The 23668-nt window shown below is 38.5% G+C and overlaps 1 protein-coding gene and 1 long non-coding RNA gene across 7 annotated transcripts in view; one reads left to right on the forward strand and one right to left on the reverse strand.

Annotated features, from left to right (window-relative positions):
* Positions 1-13902, reverse strand: part of LOC111096838 — a 38575-nt gene extending 24673 nt beyond the window's left edge. Inside the window, exons 1-2 of the long non-coding RNA XR_005362724.1 lie at positions 13840-13902; positions 3946-4031 (exon numbers count right to left, since the gene is read on the reverse strand). This is a non-coding gene — a long non-coding RNA (uncharacterized LOC111096838). The remainder of the gene's footprint in view (positions 1-3945; positions 4032-13839) is intronic.
* Positions 1-23668, forward strand: part of DYM (dymeclin) — a 343179-nt gene that overhangs the window by 191483 nt on the left and 128028 nt on the right. For 4 of the 6 annotated variants that reach the window (XM_038543986.1, XM_038543991.1, XM_038543988.1 and 1 more), the window contains one exon: positions 14813-14977. The exons of the other annotated variants lie outside the window; for them this stretch is intronic. In XM_038543986.1, coding sequence (XP_038399914.1) covers positions 14813-14977 — 165 coding nt within the window. The remainder of the gene's footprint in view (positions 1-14812; positions 14978-23668) is intronic. 6 annotated transcript variants of the gene reach the window in all.

Raw genomic sequence — 23668 nt, forward strand, 5'->3', positions numbered from 1 at the left:
ATGAAAAGAAGGTGTTACCAAGGAATGTAGAATGAATGTCTGTGTTTGTAGATTTTGAGACCTGCTTATTAAACCACAAGTAGAGCAGACAGCGGCATGCTATTAGCACAGTGAAATACAGTGTCAAGGCATGTAGGGTGAGCATTGCTGGGAACCCAGCCCGCTGTATGGTGGTGCCACATGGCCTTATTGGGTGTTTGCAGAGTACATGTCTGTAAGGGAGAGCCACACAGCATTCTTGTTAAATAGTTGCTTTGTCCAAAGTCAAAGACATTTTTTGTATGCCTATGCCATGTAGGCAGGAATGCTGGTAATGAGCTGATCCGTTCATCCCCACCTATAACTACAGGTTGTCACATCTTTAAAACAAGGGACAGTTGTATACTAATGAGTACCATGTAGCTGTCCATCTACTTAGTCTAACTAATATTTAAGATATCTGCCACGTAGGACCTGTTACTATTTACAAAACCTAAAATTTTCAAGTGCCTTGTTTCCTTTACTTTGGTAGTATATGAAGATCAATGCCTTTGATGCTGTTTCATTTTCTATAAAGACAAGAATGAGATTTTATTAAGTGAACTGTGATCAAGTCTTCAAAGACAAGTTGCAGTTTTCAAAAAACATTCTTGGAAATAAAGTTTGTCCCTAAAGGAAAATACGATTAATTCTGTGGATACTACCAAATTTATATCTGATTTTAACAAATATTTTAGAAACAGGAAACAAGTAATTTGACAAAAACTTGTGAAATTGCTATCTAAAGTATTTGGCTATCCTTCAAGCTCCTACACATGTTTACATTTTAGGTCTTTATTGATGCATGTATCGCAAGATAAGTAGCTAGTTTAGGATGAAAGATCTTACTGGAAGATTTTTATTTTTTTTATTTTTTTTTTTAATTTTTTATTTATTTATGATAGTCACAGAGAGAGAGAGAGAGAGAGAGAGGCAGAGACACAGGCAGAGGGAGAAGCAGGCTCCATGCACCGGGAGCCCGACGTGGGATTCGATCCCGGGTCTCCAGGATCGCGCCCTGGGCCAAAGGCAGGCGCCAAACCGCTGCGCCACCCAGGGATCCCAAGATTTTTAAATCAGTAGAGAGTTTGATTAAATTTCAACTGTCAATAATAGTATATATACATTCTAATTGATTAAAATGTCACACAAATCTAGGAAATTTTCTTATTTTGATTTTTTTTTTTTTTTTTAGCAACTGAGATGATAAATCATGGAAAAGAAGTTTGTATTGCAAGGTTATATTGTTAAAGAGGTCCTTTATTATTATTATTATTACAATCTATTACTCTCTAGATCTGGCAGTGGGATATTAGGTCATTTCATCCCTTCTAAGCTAGCGCTAGATTGTTCCTTTCAATGTATTTTCCAGGGCTTGGGCCAGTCTATTAATCCTTCGTACTAGAGATTCCCAGGATCTTCATTGCTAGCAATAGATTTAGCTCCAGGAAAAATGGCTCTGCTGCCAAGGAGTTAAATGATTCAAGAGCTGTGCTTCCACCACTGTTGTGTACTTTCCTGACATTCGTCCCACATTTTCCTCTGCTTATTTTCTTGGATGTCGTTAGATAGCCACATCATATTGGAAGTCTTATACTGTGTAAAATTGTGTGTTAGTTTATAAATTTTTTGGTTTGCTAAAATCTCCCCTAGAAACTTAATGATATTTAATGCAAGTGCATGAGCTTATCAATGGGATCATAGATAAGTCTTAAACCCAAGATTGAGTTTTAACAAATGGTTTTCTTTGACGTTCCTAGCATCGGTCCCCATTGGTCATTAGTGACTGTATAGTGCTAAATCCAGTGGGCATTTTCTTTAAAGATTATTTATTTATTTATTTATTTATTTATTTATTTATTTATTTATTTATTTATTTATGAGAGAGAGAGAGAGAGAGAGAGAGGCAGAGACACAGGCAGAGGGAGAAGCAGGCTCCATGCCAGGAACCCAACGTGGGACTCGATCCCGGGACTCCAGGATTGCGCCCTGGGCCAAAGGCAGGCGCTAAACCGCTGAGCCACCCAGGGATCCCGCATTTTCTATCTTACTGGCCTTCTCGATTATGTTTGACACTGGTTAACTATTCTTGGCTGAGACAGTCTCTTCTTGGTTTCCTCTTTTTCTTTTCATTGTGTTTCTGTTTATTGTTGTTTTTGTCACTCTTCAAAATTCTGTAAAGGTTCATTTTCCTCAATCTAGATTTTTATTTTTTATTTAAAGATTTTATTTACTTATTTGACAGAGAGAGAGAGAGAGAGAGGCAGGCAGAGAGAGAAGCAGGCTCCATGCAGGGAGCCTGACGTGGGACTCGATCCTGGGTCTCTGGGATCACGCCCCGGGCCAAAGGCAGGTGCTAAACCGCTGAGCCACCTGGGCTGCCCCTCAATCTAGATTTAAAGTGATTGTGTGACACCATCCATTAAATGTTGGCATTTCTCAAGGTCACTCCTGGACTCCTTGTCTTCTCTCTGCTCCTTACCTCGGTCATCTCAGCCACTCCTGCCTATACACAGATGGCTCCCAAACATGCATGTCCAGGCTAGACCTGTCCTTGGGCCACTGAGACCTTTTTGTTCACATACCTGATCACATCTTTCAAGTTTCTCAGAGTTACTGCAAACTTCAATGCGTTTATTTATTTATTTTTATTTATTTATGATAGTCACACACAGAGAGAGAGAGAGGCAGAGACACAGGCAGAGGGAGAAGCAGGCTCCATGCACCGGGAGCCTGACGTGGGATTCGATCCCAGGTCTCCAGGATCGCGCCCTGGGCCAAAGGCAGGCGCCAAACCACTGTGCTACCCAGGGATTCCCCCTTCAATGTGTTTAGAATGCAAATCTCACCCTGGGACGCCTGGGTAGCTCAGTGGTTGAGTGTCTCCCTTTGTCTCAGGTTGTGACTCTGGGGTCCTGGGATTGAGTCCCACATCAGGCTCCCTACAGGGAGCCTGCTTCCCTCTGCCTGTGTCTCTGCCTCTCTCTGTGTGTCTCTCATGAATAATTTTTTTTTTTTTTAAATCTTAAAAGAAAGAAAAAGAAGTCTCGCCCTTTTCTTGCCCTTCCTGATCCTCTCTGCTGTTCCCTGTCTCAGTGAATGACATCACCTTTTATGTAAGCCAGAAGCCTACAAGCCAGTTCTTTCCCAGGTCTTGTGAATAACTTTGTCATATCTGCCCACTTTTCTCCTTCACCTCATTGCCTTAGTTCCCTCCTCTACTCCAGTAACTTTCGTGAGGTCTGTTCCACTTCTTAGCTCATCAGTCTGCAGCCAGACAGATCCTTCCAAAATGCAGTTCTTTTAAAGATTTTATTTATTTATTCATGAGAGACACACAGAGGCAGAGACACAGGCAGAAGGAGAAGCAGGCTCCATGCCGGGAGGCCGATTAGGGGCTCAATCCCAGGACCCTGGGATCATGACCTGAACCAAAGGCAGATGCTCAACCACTGAAACCCCCCCCCCCCCCCCCCCCCCCCCCGTGCCTCCCTATTTGTAGTTCTATGGAAAAAGAAGGCGCCCCTCAAAATGCAAATCTTATCCTGAAACTGCTCAATACCCTTCTGGTGCTTTCTCATTGTCCTTAGGATAAACACCAATTTTGCTGTAATCAGGCCCCTTTTACTCCCCCCTCCTCCACATCTACACAGATCTTTAGTCTGTGTCATTCCTTCTGCTTGTATTCTCTTCCTGCTTATCTTTATTCATCCTCTAAATCTTGGCTGAATCATTACTTTCATAGGGAAAACTTTCCTGACCTATCTGATCAGTTGAAGTTTCCCTATTTTTAGCACCTATTACCTATTTCCATCAGCACCTATTACCTATTTCCATTAGCTTGATTAGTTTGTCCACATAAAAAAATGAAGAGTTCCTTAATCTGATATCAAATCAATATTCATATTGTGCCTGATTTAAAAGTACCTGTTTATTTTGGTCATTTCAAATCCAGGTCCAGACAAGGTCTTCACACCACATTAAATAGTCATGTCACTTAGGATTATTTCAACCTAGAGCAGGATCAGGATTTTTAAAATAAAGTTTTATTAGAACACAGCAATGACTGTTTATTTGCATCTTGTCTATAGCTGCTTTTTTGCACTAATTACAGAGTTTAGTAGTTGTAAGAAAGACAGCATGGCCCACAAACCTAAAATGTTCACATCTGGCTCTTTAGAAAAGGCTACTAATCCCTGATCTAGAGGTGTATCTCCACTGTCCTTTTTCTTCTTCTTTTTTTTTTTTAACTCGAAACTTTGATTAGTTGATCAACAGCTGTTTTACAGAATATCACACATATCCCAGTTTATCTCTTTGCTTTTTCTTGTGTCCTTTAATTTGTTTTGGCTAACATTGATTTCTTCTGCAAACTGAAAGTTAACTCTGAGGAATAGATCATTGAGATTCAACTTCTTTGGCAAAAGTTCTTCATAAGCGTTCCTGTATATTTCATATTGCAGAGTATTAGGAAACACATAATGTCTAATTATCCCAGAGATACTAAGATTAATCAGTAGGTTTAGTTGGTGATAGCCTAATCCTTTCCTTCTAAATTATATCATTGTTTTTTCATGTGTTGGTTTCATCCATTGATGATCTTTTACTGAATTAGTTGTTTCATTACAGGCTGCCAGAAGGAAAATTTATTTTTTTAAGATTTGATTTGTAAGTAATCTCTACACCCAGCATGAGGCTTGAACTCACGACCCTGAGATTGGGAGCATCATGCTCTTCTGACTGAGCCAGCCAGGCACCCCAGGAAATTTTTAAATATAATATCACATGCATATTTTTAGGTAGAATTCTTTGTTTCCAAGTAGGTTTGCTTGCAAAGACGGGATTTTTTTTTTTTAATTAAGGTTTTGTTTTTTGTTTTGTTTTGTTTTGTTTTTTTAATTTATTTATGATAGTCACAGAGAGAGAGAGAGAGAGAGAGAGGCGCAGAGACACAGGCAGAGGGAGAAGCAGGCTCCATGCACCGGGAGCCCGATGTGGGATTCGATCCCGGGTCTCCAGGATCGCACCCTGGGCCAAAGGCAGGCGCCAAACCGCTGCGCCACCCAGGGATCCCCAAAGACGGGATTAATGGTTATTTCTTTTCCTTTAATATTTAATTTTCAGAAAGAGAAATTGATCTTGTTACCTTCAGTAGTAAACAAAACATTTTGTTTTTTGGTTTTTCAATTTTATTATGAACTCATTTTTTATATATGTACTATGTGTTTCAATCACTTGTAGATTAATCTTTTTGGTTTCTGAGCGTGCCATCTTTGGGCGATAGGAGACTCTTATGTTGTCTTTTGATAGGACGCTCTTCTTTGATAATTACTCTATTTCCCTGTTCCAAGGCCAATAGAATGTCTCAGGCTCATTTTGCACGCTTCCTGTCTCAGACCTAGAAACCATCATTCTTTCAAGGAGATCTGGCTTGTAGTGGGAATGATATTTAGAGACCACAATCTGGTGGTGGGTAATAGGGGTGCTATATGTACAAATAATTGTCTCAAAATAATAGTAATATTACTACTAAGTCTTAGTGAATGAAGTTTAGGATTTTTTAAAAATTAAAAAAAAATGTTTAAGATTTTATTTATTCATGAGTGACACAGAGAGAAAGACAGAGACACAGGCAGAGGGAGAAGCAGGCTCCCGGTAGGGACTTGATCCCAGGATTCTGGGGTCATGCCCAGAGCTGAAGTTAGACACTCAACCACCAAGCCACCCAGGTGCCCCTAGGATTTTTTTTATTCCTCTCTCCTTAGAATATATGCCACTAAACATATATAATCAATTCTATATTTTAAAATAATTTATTATAATTTTTAAATCTTTATGTAGTTTTATCACTCAATGTACAGTTAAATCAATTGTTTCAGTTTTCAATTTGAGGAAATTTTTTCCTTTTAAGTTTTTTTTTTTTTTTAAGATTTTATTTGAGAAAGAGAGAGTGAGCTGTGGGGAGGAGGAACAAAGGGAGAAGGAGAAGCAGAGTCACCACTGAGCAGGGTGCCCATCGTGGGACTGATCCCAGGATCCTGAGATCATGACCTGAACCAAGGGCAGAGGCTTAATTGACTGAGCCTCCCAGGGACCCCCCCTTTTGATTTAACGTTTGAACATATATAATTTAAAGCTGTACTAATGGAATGTAAATTACTCATCACTGCCCAAAATACATCTAGAATAATATGTTCACTTATGTTGCCATATTTTAAGAATAATCAGTGGTAAACCAAGGGTGGGATGATACCAGTTTTTCTGCTAATGCATTGTCTTGTCTGTAAAGAATTTTTAAACTATAATAAACCAAGTTGGTCTGCTTCTTTATCATCACCATGTACCAGCAGTTCCAAATATTGTCAGTGAGACATTGCTTATTACATTGCTGAAAAGTTAATCAATGTGAATATCCAAAGGAGAGTAATAAGAGCGATGAAGAACCTAGAAATCATAGCCCATGGAAGAAAAGATGTGTAATGTCAATCAGAAAAGAGAAAATTAAGAGGTTTACTGTTTCTTCATGTATTTAAAGGCTGTCATGTAGACAGCCTTGTTTCTAATTCCAAATGTCATACGTGGGTAGAAATTTAACTTAACATGCCTGTGGGGATTTCAAGTCTGTGGAGGATCATGGCACACTATTTAATATTTTGTTTTCTTGTCCAGAAATAGACTGTTGTCTCTTCATTTAATCAAGGCTTCTTTTATCCCCAGTGGTAAGTTTTTGTAATTTTCTTCATGTAGGTTCTAAAGATGTATTATTAATTTAATTTAATTTCTTGGTATTTTATGTCTACTAACAAATTTATCAACAATTTTTTTCTAAAAAATATTTTTAAATAGACATTGGAAAAGGATACATGTAATAATCTAGATAGTGCATAAAGTTTAATCTCCTGGTGATCTCAATTTTTTTTGAAAGTTTGTTAAGCATATAAATAATTAAGAAAATAAATTAATAAAAAGTTGCTATGAAAATATGATCTTATTGTCATAGGTACTGTAAAATACATTATTAGAAAGCCTGACTCAGAGATCTTTTTTTTTTTTTTTTTTTTAAAGATCAGAGATCTTTTTAAAGCATCACACTTTCGCTTGTGGTTTTGGGGATCTTTTTCAGATTTAAGTGTTGTTCTAGGAGAGAACATTTTCATACTTTGGTGAAGCATAACCATGTCAAATAACATTTCAGTACTATACATTGCATAATCTTGGACATTTTCATATAAGAAGGCACTGCAGAGATTTCATTTTTTATGAAAATGCAACTCTTAAGTAACAGTGACTATTTTTTATGGGATAGCTCCAGACCACATTTGCTTACTTCCCACGCTCTAGTTTTTCTGATGTCCTAAGCTTTAAGTATAGAGGTCAGAATGACATTTTAGTGCTCTAGATTTGAATGTCATAATCTAAAAAATGGATATTATTCAATATATCAAAAAGACTAGTTCTGTTTTCTTTCTTATATTAAAAAGTAAATGACTTTTTATGTTTTAATACTGTATTCATTTTTAAAACTCTTTTATCTTTGGGGCACGTGGGTGCCTTAGTCAGCTAAGCATGCCTTCAGCTCAGGTCATGATTCCAGAATCCCAGAATCTCCCTACCCAGTGGAGAGCCTGCTTCTCCCTTTCCTTCTGCTCTTGCCCCAGGTCGTGCTTTCTCACTCACTCTCTCAAATAAATAAAATCTTAAAAAAAAAAAAAAAAAAAGCCACCTTTTATCTTGAAATTGCAGATTTCAGAAAAACTAGTTTCCTCATTCACCTTTGATTTAGAGTCCTGAAATGGTAAAATTTTATCCCATTTGTATTGTCTCTCTTTTTTTTTTAAACATTTGAGAATTTATAGACATGATATACCTTTACTTTTATCACCAAATACTTCAGTGTCTGTTTCTTAAAAACATTTATCAAAACCAGGAAATTAATATTGTCTAATCTATAGACACTCAAATTTTGTTATTTACGTCACTAATTTCCTTTCTAGAGAAAAAAAAGATGCCTTATAACCCTCCCTCATCTGGGATCTAATCCCAGAATCACATTATATTTAGTTGCCCTCTTTTATTTCTTTAAGTGTGGAACAGCTCCCCTTGCCTTTCTTTGTCTTTCAAAATTTGAAGAATATGGAAACTTTTTTTTTTTTTTTTTGGAAAATGCTCTTCAATTTAGATTCTTATGATTCCTCAGGATTAGATTTAAGCTCTTTTGTGAACCTATCAGGAGATATATGATGTCTCTTTACTGATAATATTAACTGTGATTGCTTGCTTAAAAATGTGAATCACCATCACCTTAACACAGTCCTTTCCAGGACTCAATAAAAATATCTAGTTATAAACCCACTTAAGAAAATTTCTTTAACTCTATTTTAGACATTATGAGGTTCTTGAGACTTTTGTTTGGGAGAAATGGGAGGTACAGACTTGCGGAGCTTCTAGAGAAGGCGGGTCCTGAGCTTGGATGTTGGTTTATCGAGTTACGAACCTCAGGCCCTGAGTATGACTCAATTGTTGGTGGATTCCACTGAGAGGAATTCTTCCGTGACTGATAGGATGGTCAGTGTGCCACTTACTGTCTTTATTCTGCAGTTTTATTATTTGTTAAATAAGGATTGTGATGCTTTTTAATTATCACAGTGGTTATATGGGGACAGAAAAATAAAGAGGTCAGAAATGTGAGAGTGTTTCTTTTTTCTGATTCCTCCTTCATATATTGATGAAAAACAGATCAAAAAGCTGTTGCCTGGTGTTTCTGTATGGCCTGGTGGCTGACACACAGATCTCTAGTGCATTTTTCTAGATCTGCCCTTGACCTATTTCTATTCAGTACTTCTATTAATAACTTTTTAGAAGAAATCATGAATGGTATTCCCAGTTTTATAGATGACAAAGTCAGAATCTATATTCAAAATGAGCTTCACATTTTAAAATGAAGTCAAGCTCTGCAAGATGACATTTCCTTACTTCAATTCCAAAAGATGAGTTGCAAAATAAAGGATTGATAAGATTGTTCTGTAATGCATTGCACTTGGTCACCAGTTTAACATGAGCAATTGATAAAAACTTAATGTGATCCTGTGTTTATCAAAAAGAATTATACTATTCAATTCATGGAAGATAATAGTAATATTACCACTGTGTTTTAAGAGTATTTAAAAATGAGAGTGTATCTAGAAAAAGACAACCAGGATGTTGATCTTTTTGTCAGAGCAAGATTTTAATCAGATACCATATAACTAAGAATGATTAGAAGAGATTCTTTTGTTGGGTATAGCTATGAAATGCTGAAATAAATGCAACATCCTATTTTTCAATCCATTTTCATATCTGTGCCTTTCTTTTGAATCATTTATGTTTTTAAGATAATTTCATAATAAAAATCTTGTTCAGCAACCAATAAACACTATCCATTGGATGCTCATAGTTAATAATGACAGCTTCATGTAATTAAAAGCCAGTTTTCTGTGCCTTGATTTATATTTAAGGAATACAGATTAATTGAGCGGAAGTTAAAGTAACAGTGTCAAAGTCTAGGGTTAGTTTTGAGTTCATTTTTTTCAATTATTAAAATTGCTATGAAAATATTAAGATAGGCTTCATGATAGAATTGTGATTAAAAAGCTAGCTGTATTTTTTTGTTTGTTCATTTCTTGGGTTTTTGTTGTTGGTTTTTTTTTGTTTTGTTTTGTTTTGTAAGTTAAAAGTGGTGGAACCAAAGAGTTTTTCTCATAATGAGGTTATATCTCTCATATGTCTGCTAATCACCAGGGCTATTTCCATTCAGTCTCTATTAAATAATATAATAATATTTCAAGATTATTAAGAGGAAGGAACTTTTCTAAATTGAACAGGAGCTCCTTTTCTAAGAATGTGTTAACTGTATCAGTCACACAATTTGAAAGTTTAAGATTTATATTTGCTTAGCATATATGGAAGTCATCTTAAAGGTATATCGTCACATGACCTTCCTGAAACACCTTGTGACAGCATTCTTAGATTTTCTCCTGACTTCTCTAGCTACGAGTGAGTATTCTCTACCAGCACCCCTCCCTGTGACTTGTGAATCCTGGAATTTCTTGGTCCAGGCCCTGTCTTTTCCCTCTGACATTAGGTAATCTCATATATGTTCTTGGAGCTTTGACCTCCATCTGTGTGTCTGTCTATATCCATCTCTGTCTCTGAGTTAGTCCACACCTCTCTTGGCATCAAGCTTGTATGGGTACCAGCATTTGCTGACATCTCACAGCTGCAGTATCTGAAACTGAGCATGTCCAAAACTAAACTCATGATCTTCTCCATAAAACCTAGCCCTCCTCTGGTTTCTCCTATCTCAGAAAGTGTACTTTCATACAATTCCTAATACTAGAAATCAGGGAAGGATTCTTGGTATCTTTCTCCACTGACACCAACTCCATTCCAGTCAATTAGCAAGTCCCATTGTTTTGTTTTGTTTTGTTTTTAAGTATTTTATTTATTTATTTGAGATACACAGAAAGAGAGAACACGAGTGGGGGGAGAGGGGCAGAGGGAGAGGAAGCAGGAGAAGCAGACTTCCTCTGAGCCAGAAAGCCAGACATGGGGATTGATCCCAGGACCCTAGGATCATGACCTGAGCTGAAGGCAGACACTTAACCGACTGAGCCACTCAGGTGCCCCAGTCCCATTGGTTTTACCTCTAAAATAGTTTTGTATCAGCTGTCTCCTGCTCTAAGCCATCATCAGCAATACTTGCATGATCTATTGCAGTGGCTGCTTACTGGTCTTTGCTTTTCCACCCTTGGTGCTTCTGGTTGTATCTTTCAACTTTTGCCCCTCTCCAATTTTATCTTCATATTGCAGAAATGCATCTTTAAAAAAGTAAACCATATCTAGTTGCTCCACACTCAGACCCATCTTAGTTTTTCATGATGGGATAAAGCTTATAACTTGCAAGGCACTGCATGAGCCTACGTGACCTTTTACCATTTTTCCAATATACAGCAGCCATACTGAACTTCTTTTGGATCCTGGAACTTGTGTAAATCTCTGCTTTAGCATATTCCCTCCAAAATAATTGCTCCTTTCAATTTTAAAAAATTATTCAGTCATTAATTTATGTCTGATATGTGAAAATGGTGGAAAGCTCATACTATACAAAAGGCACAGTGAAAAAGTGATTGTGTTGTGTCTTCTATTTCTATTTTCCATTTTTATGTGGTCAAATTTGTGACTCGTTTTTTGTAAAGATTTTATTTATTCATGAGAGACACAGGTTAGGGGGGCAAAGACACAGGCAGAGAGAGAAGCAGGCTCCCTGCGAGGAGCCCGATGCAGGACTCGATCCTGGGACCCTAGGATCACGCCCTGAGCTGAAGGCATGCGCCAAACCTCTGAACCACCCAGGCAACCATTTTTTAATGGCTCTCAGGTATATGGTTTATTTTTTAACTTTTGTAGTTTTATTTTTACCTTCCAATCTTTGATCAACCTGGCATTTCTTTTGATTTAAGAGGTGAACAGTCAGCTGTGTTTTTTCCTAGTTATCTGCTAAGTTATCCCAATATCATTTATTGATTAATTCATCTGATCTTCTGTTTTATTTTATTTTATTTTTTTGATCTTCTGTTTTAAATGCCACCTTTATCTTTCTCTTCTTTCACTCTCTTCTTGTGTTCTTGTACTTGTGTGCCATACTGTTTCTGGTAATGTCACTCTACAGTATTTTTTAATATTTTTTAATGGTGGTAGAGCTAGTCGCATCTTATAACTATAGTTTTTCAGAGTTTTCTGGCTTTTCTTAAATGTTTAACTTTCTATATGGACTTCAGAATTAACATGTCTAGTTTCTTTTTTTTTTAACATCCTTTGATATTTTTGAGAATATGAATTTTTAGACTAGCACCTAAATATTTAGTGACTTTATAATCCTCGAGTTTCCCATATGAAATTATTTGTTTTTCTATTTTATCAATTCTTTTAAATCTTTTGTTACTATTTTAAAGATTTTTTTCATGGATATTTGTATGTTACTCTTAGATATTTCATCACATTTTGCTGTCATTGGAATAGAATCATTTTCTATATTTTTAAAAACTGATTGTTTTTTCAGGGCACACGGGTGGCTCAGTTGGTTAAGTGTCCAACTCTTGGTTTCAGATCAGGTCACGATCTCAAGGTCATGAGATCGAGCCTTGAGTCAGGCTACATGCTGGGCATGGAGCCTGCTTAGGATTCTCTTGCCCTCCCTCTCCCTCAGACTTTGTACTGTCTTTCTCTTAAATTAAAAAAAAAAAAATTGTTTTTCAAAACAAACAAAAAGCAGAAACCAAAAGAGAACAAACTGATGGTTGCCAGAGGCGGGGGGAAGTGAGGGAGTGAAAATACAGGCTTTCAGTTATATAATGAATAAGTCACGGGGATGAAAGATATAACATAGGAAATATAGTCAGTGGTCTTGTAATAGTGTTGTATGGTGACATGCTACTACACTGTGAGCACAGCATAAGGCATACACTTGTGTTATACACCTGAAACTAGTGTAACATTGTGTATCACTGCACTTCAATTAAAAAGAAACCTGATTGTTTTTTTTGAACAGAGAAAGGCTGTTAATTTATAACCCACTCTCCTTACAATATTCACATATTGTTTGTAATAGATTTTTAGTTTATTCACAACTCCTCTCCCTCAGTCCATACTCTATGTAGCTAACTTCCATTCCTTCTTAAGATGTCAGCTTAAAATTCACTTTGCAGGAGCCCTTTCTGAACTTCCAAATCTCAGAGCAAGAGCTCCATTTTACTACTCTTAGGGCACCCTATACCTGTCCTTGCATAGTGCACTCATTACAGTTAGAAATTATACTGTTTCAGGGGGATCTTGTTATTGCCTAATAAGTGCCTTTCCTTCTATCCTGTAAGCTCCTCAGGAGAGAGTTATGTGCATTTTCTTCCTCACTCTGTCTTCAGAGTCCTGAACAGTTCCACTGTGCCACCTATAGTAGATACTGCTTGGTGATGAGTAGATGGGCTGCTTGATAGGTCGAATAGGTGATTGGATTGCCCAAGTTTTGGAAATTTGCCTGTTTCTGATCTTTTAATCTATTAGTTTTATTAGTTTATTCCCAAAATAAAACTTGGGACTTGGTATATTTTTGGCATGGATATCTAGGTAAGGTTCTCAAAGACTAGTAGTTTATGCATATCTGTTGATGGTGATGTGCTTACGGTTTTATTGATTCACCTTGTCAGATTGATTTGGCATTTCCCTCTTTCAAACTTGTTATTTTCAAGTGGTCTGAAAAGTGGCACAATGGAAATTACTCTGGCGATAATAATTTAAGTATCACTTCAAAAATTTGGAATAATTTGACGTTTTTCTCTGTTGCAATTTGTGGGATTGAGGTTTGGAGAGATCAAATCCCCACTGTCCCAAAACTTCCAGTGGCTGCACTGGATCCAGATTTTGAAGTTTTCTAACTCCTAATTCTGTGTTCCTCTACCGTGGTATATTCCATACTGCTGTACTATTATTGTCTTTCTTCCAGGAATGTATTTGTAGTATTGTAGAGAGAAAAATCTCTCACACTGCTTTGCTCTGCCAAGGCAGATTTCACATGGTTAACTAATGACACCATCATATTTTGAAACTTTTCCCCTGTCAATATATCTTCCCCGCTTTGAAATAGCCTTTTTAAGAGCAGTTCTAAGTTCATAGCAAAATGGAGCAGAAAGTACAGAGATTTGCCATATGTACCCTGTCTCCCCACACGCAGCATCCCCTGCTATGGTTCTACACAAGAAGTGAGAAATTTATTGTAGTTGATGAACCTACCTTGACATATCGTTATCACTCAGAGACCATAGTTTATATTGGGGTGCACTCTTGGTGGGTTTGACGAATGTATAATGACCTGTATACACCATTATGGTATCATAAGGAATATTGCACTGCCCTAAAAGTCCTCTGTGCCCTGCCTATTCATTCCTCTCTCCCCATTAACCTCTGGCAGTCACTGATATTTTTTTGACCTTCTGCGGGGTTTTGCCTTTTTCTACAATGTCATGAAGTTGGAATCATACAGTATGTAGACTTTTTAGATTGTCTTCTTTCACTGAGTGATACGCATATAAGATTCCTCAGTGTCTTTTCATGGTTTGATAGTTCATTCCTTTTTAGTACTGAATATAATATTCCATCTTCTGGATATGACATCTTGACTGCTTCCAAGTTTTGGCAATTATGAAAACTGATATAAACATCCATGTGTAGGTGTTTATGTGGACAGAAATTTCCAGCTTATTTGAGTAAATACAACGGAGCATGATTGCTGGATCATATGGTAAGAATATGTTTAGTTTTATAAGAAAACTGAAACTGTCTTCCCAAATGGCCATGAGATTTGTACATTCCCACCAGCAGCACATGAGAGCTCCTGTCGCTCCACCTCCTCACCTGCTTTTGGTGTTGTCGTCAGTGTTCTGGGTTTGGGCCATTCTGATGGGTTTCTAGTGGTATTTCATTGTTTAAATTTGCATTTCCTTAACAATATGTGGTGGGGAGCATCTTCCCATGTGCTTATTTGCCATCAGTATATCTTCTTTGGTGAGGTATTTGTTTAGATCTTTTGCTCATTTTTAATTAGGTTGTTTTCCTTTTTATCTTTTTAATATTCTCTTTTAACAGTTGTTTTTTCTTGGGCACCATCTAGTGAAAATACACAGAGCTTTGAGGACAATTGAGAATGGTTTATGTTTTCAAAGGAAAACTCTCTTTCTGTTTTTCTCCTTTTACCTTTGTCTTTCAGTTATACCTGCCGCCACTTGCGGAGATATGTTTATGTGTTGGACAAACTGTATTTCCCCCACTCCCACTGTTCTACGCTTCAGCACTGCTTCTCGACCCTCAGTGACAATGGAGAGGAACTCTTGTCTTTAACTTGCTCTCACATTCTCAGATCATATGCTTCCAGGTTATTAACCTCTGCTGTCCACTTACTGCATGCCGCATGCTGTCTGTGACTGAGAATCGCATGTTTGAATGGGACACGGGTCGATGAAATGATCATAGACCAAATTTGTATTTGAAATGATGCTAATAATTCTTTAAAATAATGGCTGGGATTTGTTTCCTTACAAATATCTCCTTAAGTACTTTATGTTTCATAGGAGAGAAAAGCTTTCAACCACATAGTTGTCATGTAACCTTGACAGAACTTTTCTATAGTTTGCTCCATTTGGAAATCTTTTGATTTTCTATATAATAGTTGGGAGTGCTCTGTCTGAATTGTGTATGAGCAGACCTGCCGTTGCTGTTAATTACAGATGAGTTCTGAGTTCTCTTTCTTGCTCTGCAAGCACACGCGAGAGCTGGCTGCGGCAGTTCACCTGTGTTTTCATAGAAGCACGTTCAGCTGAGGAGGTTTGATTTTATAAGAAGGTAGAATTTATCCATTGGGGTTTTGTGTTTCTACTTATTTTATTTACATACAGAGTCACTAGAAAATCAGCAAGTAGGAATGTGTCATGGATGAGTGTAGATCAAACCGAGCCATTGTGGGAGTAGTAAGAAAGAAACAAGGCGTCGATGTCAAGTCTCAGAGAAAATTCACACCTGCTGTTTAGTGTGTGTCATTGCCCAAAATAGAGGGATAGTTTGACATTACTGCTTTGTACTTGCAGTTGGCATTTTAAACACACATTTTCTGTAGGTCGGAGATGACATCTATGCCAGCACTATATTGTTAAGGTAGGTAGGATGTTTGAGGCCATGTGTTCACTCAGAATGACTTAGAAGAAGGGAAAAGCCCCCATGACCACCTTCTAGAAAATAGCAAACATTCTGAATTACAATAGATCTTTTCAGGTGAAGAAACATACAAAAGCTTTACAGTCTATCTAGTGAAAACACTTTAATTACGAGTAGAAGAAAGTGTGACATCTAAGTTGATGGCATTTATGGATTTGTAATGATGTTGAGCAGACTCTTATTGAGTCAGTAGAGATATTTCTAGAAAACCAAAAATCAGAGATAGAAAAGTAAGTGAAAATAAGAGACTAAAACTCTTAGGCATATAATAGGGAAGAATTTACTAAAATAAAGCTATTTCCTTTCAACGGACTTAGGTAAAGTGAGTATCGGGTAAGTGATACACTTAGGAATTGGGGACAGAACATGCCTGGTTGCAATGAACAGAGAGAGCTGCCAATCATGTCGGACAGGCAGCGTAACTGCTCTTGCCCTTACTTACTAGTGTGCCTCCCTGATGAAAGTTTCTCCAGAGAAACAGAACCAGTAGAATGTACACATGAGCATGTGTGTGTACATGGAAAATGGGAGATTGAGAATTATTTTAGGGAACTGGCTTTCGTGATTGTAGTGGCTGGCAAGTCTGAAATCCATTGGGGCAGGCTCAAAATGTGGGTCAGCGTTAATGCTGCAGTCTTAAATCTTAGATCCACAGTGCAGGGCGGGAGGCCAGAAACTCAGACAGGATTTTTGTGTAATAATTTTGAGAAAGAATTTCTTCTTTTACTTCAGAAAACCTCAGTCTCCACTCAGGGACTTCAGCTGATGTGATGAGATGCACCCACATACTAGAGAGTAATTTGCTGTTGTTAAAGTTGGCTGATTGTAAATATCAGTCACACCCGTGGCTACGTGATCACAGCAGCGTCTAGATGGATGTCCGAGCACACGACGGGTACCGTAGCCTGGCCAGGTGGGCACGTCAGGCTGCCGTCACACTGTACTTTGCACATGTCCCACCAGATCCTGAGCCTCGTGCGGCAGGCGCTCCGTCACAGCCCTCGTTGGGTGCCTGACAGCACCTCACGCCTGTGCGCCATTCACCTGTTAACACCAGTGGCAGCAACTAGGGCCATTTGCTGTTTGTGACAGAGGCCCAGCCCTACCAATGCAGTAACAGACAGGAGGGAGGGTATGGGGCGCCTGGGGAGGTGCAGGGCAGTGGAGGGGAGGGACCTGGAAGACCAGGTCGGAGGCAGGGCCAACGTAGAGGCGAGGGGAAAGGCCGAAGCCCCGTGGCGGCTGGGATTCCCGAGCCCCCTCCGCCCAGTTCCTGGCAGGGCTGAGGCACACGGTTTCCACGCTGCAGCGGCATTTCTTTCGTGTTTTCGGTTTCGTCTTGGAGCGGTGTCTGGCCGCCCTGGTCCCTTCCCCTCCAAGGGGCACATTTAGGGCACAGAGCCCTCCTCTGGCCTGCCGAGCCCTCAGGATGCAACTAGAAGGAAATGGCAGTCCAGGTGGATGGGCTGAGCGAATGTTGCAAGGCCGGGAAGACCTGATGGCATTTTCGAAATGCTGTCCCCTTGCGGGCCTGGCCCGTCTGCCCTCTGCCGCCTTCTCTCGCCTCATTCTGAGGCTGCGCGGTCAGATGTGATCCAGTCTCTGCAGTTGACAGAGTTTTCTTTCAGTGGAACGACGTTACACAGGAGGACAAACCTGCCCAACGCCCGAAGGGAGCAGTCTCAGGCTCCCATCAAATCCCGGATAGCTTTAGGTTCCATGGTGGTTAGGGTGTAACAGAGTCTCTGGAGGGAAATATCAGCTCATCTCTAAAGAACTTTACCTTAGTCTGACATCAACTACTGCTGTAGACAGAGATCTCAGTCATTGTACCGTAGACTTCTTCCCAATATAAAGATTGTTTTGAGAGCATCACTGAGGATACTTCTGGGTGCTTCCCATCCCAGGAGGCAGTCCAGTTCTTGCTGTTTCCTTGTTGGATTGTTCTGTTGAGTCCACCTGCCAATAACTTTAAACCATTTTAAAATTTGTTTCCTAAAGATACGGTGTAATCTTGGATTATTTTTTTTTTAATTTTTATTTATTTATGATAGTCACAGAGAGAGAGAGAGGCGCAGAGACACAGGCAGAGGGAGAAGCAGGCTCCATGCACCGGGAGCCCGATGTGGGATTCGATCCCGGGTCCCCAGGATCGCGCCCTGGGCCAAAGGCAGGCGCCAAACCGCTGCGCCACCCAGGGATCCCTAATCTTGGATTATTTTGCAGTCGTGTAAATTGCATCTATAAGATAAAAAATAGTAGAAAATAGTGAGTTTCTATAAAGAAATATCCACCAAAAGTTATTAGAATGCTAATACCTTGGAATGTATCCTAGGGAAGTAACCAAAGGAAAGAATTATATTTAGGAACAAAATAAGGGATTGGGTCAAGTAAACTATATCCTCTTAACTCAATGTAATATTATGTAGCCATTAAAAATATTATAAAGAAAACTAAAGAGAAATGTGGAAAACATTTGATATAACATTAGTAAGAAAAGAGTATAAAATTATGAACTGCTATAAACAACTATTTAACATATGCACATGGACAAGAAATAGATGATATATACAAATAGTTGTGGAACATTAGTGAAACATCCATGACATTTAAAAGAATTTTAAATTTTTTAAGCATTTAGAAATGATGCAAATTTAAATTAAAAGTTTCTCTTTTGTTTTATTCTCTGCCTTCCTTCCATTGCCCCAAGTTAAGTGTATATCTCTGGCCTCCCCTTCCCCCAAATAATGTAATATCATTTTGTTAATTGGCAAAGAACTATAGTGGTTTATGAGAATAGATAGTCCTTGATCTGTGATCACAGAAAGTTTCTCCCATAGCATATTCCAGAATTTTTATAGTTTTTTGGGAGAGGGGTGCTTTTCTTAACTGAATTGGTTTATTGTTCTAAGTAAGCACAACATTAAATCATGTCAAAACTGTAGCACTTTCAAATTTAGGAGTTTTTTCACCCATTTGGTATGTCTTTTATACTGTGGTTTAGAAAAAGGACATCTGGTGACATTTGATTGCTTTGAAAAAGGATTACATGTTAAGAGTAAATCTAGGACAATGTTCTAATGAGTTTCCTCAAAAGAGTTTTTGTTTTATTTTTTTAAATTACTAGAATAGTCTTGTCATAGTGAATACCACTCACTAAATCTGTCATGAATAAATATTTGAAGCCATAGTAATAATTTTCCATGCACATGATACTGTCTTAATAATTCTGTTGTGGCTATGTGTTTTATTGATTTCTGTGCCCCTTGTGTGGCATGAAATGAAATGCATTATTCCATTTAAACCATTATGGTTTCCTTTCGAATTACATATTCACTACTTGATCCTGTCATCAAGCGTATTCTGTTTTCTGTAATGTGGTGTTCGGTCTTCAGACTTACTTCCTTAGTACTTAGTGCCACATAAGGCAAAACAGAACAGGTAAATTCAGGTCGGAAAAGTTGGGAAGAATAAACAATACGTAGTTAAATTTTTTTGAAGTCACTCTTTTAATGTATGTTTTCTGGATGGGGATTTGGGATTTTCTTTTCTCTGAAGTATAAAAATGAATCATGGCTGTGCACTCTGGACAGGACAGGAGGGGAGGGCAAAGCTTGATGAACCAGCTACCATTTTTGCTTCATCTCAGAGCTGAGGTAGGTTGCTTTGCCCACCACTTTCTCTTGGCTTCTGTGACCATGTGCTCCTGGCTTTCTTCTCGTGGATTTTTCATTTCTTTTTAGGCCTTTGTTATAAATATTAGAATTCCTTAAGGCCTCTTCCTGAGGCCCTCCTCTCTTTTCACTTAAACTCTTACCTCAGGCATTTCCATCTCCTTTTATGATTTTATATGTCATCCATGTGGCAGTATGTTCCAAATGGATAACTCCAGCTGAAGTTCTGAGCTCCACTCCAGCCTCACACTGTCAGCATTACCACTCATACCTCTCCCACCCCATCTGCCAGCCCAACTTTAACCTTTCTCCACAAACCTTTTCTTTATGTCTCTTCGGTCTCGGGAGGTGATGTCTCTGGCCATCGCACTACTTACGCCCGGTATCCTGAGAATCATCAGGATTTTCTTTCCCTCACTGCCTGCATCCATCCTTTTTATGCATTTCAGCTCTCCAAAGTCTAAGTAGAATGTGTCCTCTTTCCTCTGTGCCCGCTGCCAGCCATGCCAGCTCACAGCGTCCTTGCCTCATGTGTAGTGGCGCAGACTCCCCCCCCCCCCCCCCCCCCCGACCCCCCTAGCCAGCATCTGAAGAGAATCGAAACTAGAGTCCATCTCTTCCTTGCTCAGCTCCCCTCTGCCCTTGAGAGGGCACATTGTCGGGCCATACCAACTGCCTTTCTTTTCCAGGATTTCCTGACCCCTCTTCCATCTAGGGCTTTTTTACATGTTCTTTCCTGTTCAGAATGTTTCTTTTCCTGTTCTGTATTTTCTACACTTGTTACTTCCTTACACAGGTTTTCCCTGATCACTAAATCCATTGTGATGCTTGATATTGTTACTTTTCACACACACATTCTTTCTTTTTCAGAGAAGATAGTAAGCTCTAGGAGGACAGAAAGTGTGTTTTTTTTAAACCACACGTCACTAGCATTTAATGTTACATGCAGCTCCACGAAATGGCTACTTCTTCAGAGATCACCAGGCCAGAAGCAGTAAGGTGGCAATCCTGTTAAAATGCTACTACAGGGGCACCTGAGTGGCTCAGTTAGTTGAGTGTCCAACTCTTGTTTTTGGCTCCAGTCATGATGGGATCGGGCTCTGCATGGGGTGTGTGTGGAGCCTGCTTGGGATCCTCTCTCTCTCTGCCCCTACCCTCACCCTCTCCCTCTCAATAAGTCAGTAAGTAAATAAAGCAACTATATCTTCAAAAAAGCATTCAAGATACCATCATTAGATAATGAAGTATTCTGGTTATAATTTCTGTAGTTATGTAGTAAAACTGTGTGGCATATGTGGGATTATATTGCTTTTTCTTCTTCTTAAATTTTTTTAAACTATTTTTTTACTTGAGATAGAGCAGAGGGAGGATGAGAGGGAGAAGCAGACACCCTGCTGAGCAGGGAGCACGATGCTCAATCCCAGGACCCTGAGATCGTGACCTGAGCTGAAGGCAGATATTTAACTGAGCTACTCAGGCACCCCTCTTTTTCTTAAATATTTTATCAACTTTCTACTTTTTGGATTTATATGGCAAACCATGACCATCAAAGGCAGTATCAGTATGCTTTGAAAGATGCCTTATAAAACGCAAAAATAGTATTTTCTCTAGTGGCTCTAGCTAAGCAGAAGAAACTCAGAGGGAAAAGTAAAATTATTTTATATTAAATTTTGCCTCTTGTAATTTAAACACAATACTATAAAATAACTTGAAAATAGAGTAGTTTTAACAAGCTTTATCACCAGCCTGCACCCCTGCAATTTTCCTTTGCCATAGATAAATTATGGAGGCTAGTGGCTGTAAGAGTAGTAACAGAATGAAGATTCAAAGATATGAATAAGAGAGTATATCACAGTATACATTAAAAATTCTACTTAATTCCTTTTTAATTCAAAATTATTTAGTAGAGAAGCAGACAAATTTGTTACACTATAGTAAGATTTATTGAAAACCAACAACAATTGTATTAAAACTTCACTCAAAACAAATACTACACTAGCCTGCTGTGCTCCTCACCCAGTTGTACAATTATCCAGAGGGAAGAAATTTAGATTAAATCAATAATTAAAACATAACAGAAGATACTTATTCTGGGAGAAGGATGTTATGAGAATTTGGGCATATGGAAACAAACTTAGAAATGATAGAATCTTAGGGAAAAGCAATATGCAATTCATATTTGATCCAAGAAAATGGTATTTTTTTCCCCTGCCACACGCTCTCAGGTATAGAGTGTTGATAAAGCAAACACTGAAATCATAGCGATGTACCTGTGAGCATATAGGTATAACCAGAGTTCCTGAAGATCAACAGGGTAGATAACAAATTAAAATTTCTAGTGCAGGTTAGACTGTGTCTGGAGGACTCCGAGAAGGTACAGAATTTCCCCAGTTGGATGCTGTTCCCCTGGGGCTCCCATTTGCAGGGAATTCCATGTGCGTATTCAGACATGCAGACTTGCATAACTTCTTATTATAGAAATATTCTTGGTCACTAAATGTCCAACAGACTTGAACTTACAGGTTTTCCCATATATGGAAGAAAAGCGATTCCACCCACTTTCCATGCCTTGGCAAATCATGATGCCAGCCCTTACATTGATTTGACTTCCAGAATTTAAATAGGCAGTGATGTAAATCAGAAGTTAATGTTTGTGAAAGTAATGTACTGGCACTAAGTAACTCAGTCGTCATGCTTGGGATGAGGAAGGTAAATTCTTTTCAATGTGGCCACAGAGTGGGAGTGGCATTTATTCTAATCCCATCCCTCTAAGTTAGATTAACAACAAAATGATTTATTTCTTCTATCTTACAAAAGACGAGGAAGCAGAGGAGACGATAGAGAAATTAAATGGTTTGGCAGAGACCACACAACAAAGCAGAAGTAGAATCCAAGTCTCTAAGAATCTCTGCTCTGATCAGAGTTTCATTTTTACTGGATGTCACAGCATGAGAAACAGAGGAACACATCTCCCCATACATGTGTGGAATGAATTACTCTCAATAGATAGTTTCTTCTATTTTTCAAAAAGCTCAATTCATTCCTGTTACATTTTTTTGTCTCCACCCTACAGATTTGAGCTGGAATGGGAACTGAAGAGTTCCTAATTTTCTTAGGCATTTTTCCGCGTGCATTCTTACATTGATCTAAACTGGAATCAGATGTGTTCCAACAGGCCACTCATTTTGTACAATTCTGTGAACTAGCTGTCTATAAGAGGCAGTTTATTAAAAATTAATTTTTAAATGAACTTGAGATGTGCAGTATAGATTTTCCAAAGGCTGTATCTTGGATCATGCATACAAAATATTTTCTTTGCCCAGTAGTGCTAAAAGCAGCTAATATTTATTGAGTTCTTGATCAGTAAAAGACATGGTTCTAATTATTAACTATTTTTATTTTAATCCTCTAGGCAGCTCTCTGAGATACTGAATATTATTATCCCCATTTCACACATGAGGGAAGTGATGCACAGGATATCTTAATACCTTGCTAGTAGATGGTAAAGCCAGTATTGAAACCCAAGTATTCTGGCTCTGAAAGTCTCACTTTTAACCTTTTTCTGCCTCCCATCAAGCCTTGTAACAATGGTATGATTTTATTAAGTAACTTTATTTTTGAAATTATTTTGACCCATCTTAGAGCCCACTACAAATCTGTTATTATTTGATGATTAGGTATTTTCAACTAATTGTGTTAAGGTCTGCAACTTTTATTCTCTACACACTCACAATTTCACTTGGAGATAGTTTATAAAACTGATGAAAACTTAAAATTGGAATGTAGACTATAGACAGAAATTCAAAATTGTATTTCTCAGTCCTCTAAATTCTGTGTATGGACCATTCAGTGTGGCTGCTGCCGTCTAAACATGTTGTCTCCTGGTTTTCAAAGCTCCTAATCCTTATAAAAATCCTTACATAGGGATCCCTGGGTGGCGCAGCGGTTTGGCGCCTGCCTTTGGCCCAGGGCGCGATCCTGGAGACCCGGGATCGAATCCCACGTCGGGCTCCCGGTGCATGGAGCCTGCTTCTGCCTCGGCCTGTGTCTCTGCCTCTCTCTCTCTCTCTCTCTCTGTGACTATCATGAATAGATAAATAAAATCTTTAAAAAAAAAAAAAAAAAAAATCCTTACATAGACATTTCGAATGTCTAAGTTTGGTGTTAATTTTTGACATAGG

This window comes from Canis lupus, chromosome 7, assembly GCF_011100685.1.
Source record: "Canis lupus familiaris isolate Mischka breed German Shepherd chromosome 7, alternate assembly UU_Cfam_GSD_1.0, whole genome shotgun sequence".
Classification (NCBI taxonomy): Eukaryota; Metazoa; Chordata; class Mammalia; order Carnivora; family Canidae; genus Canis; species Canis lupus.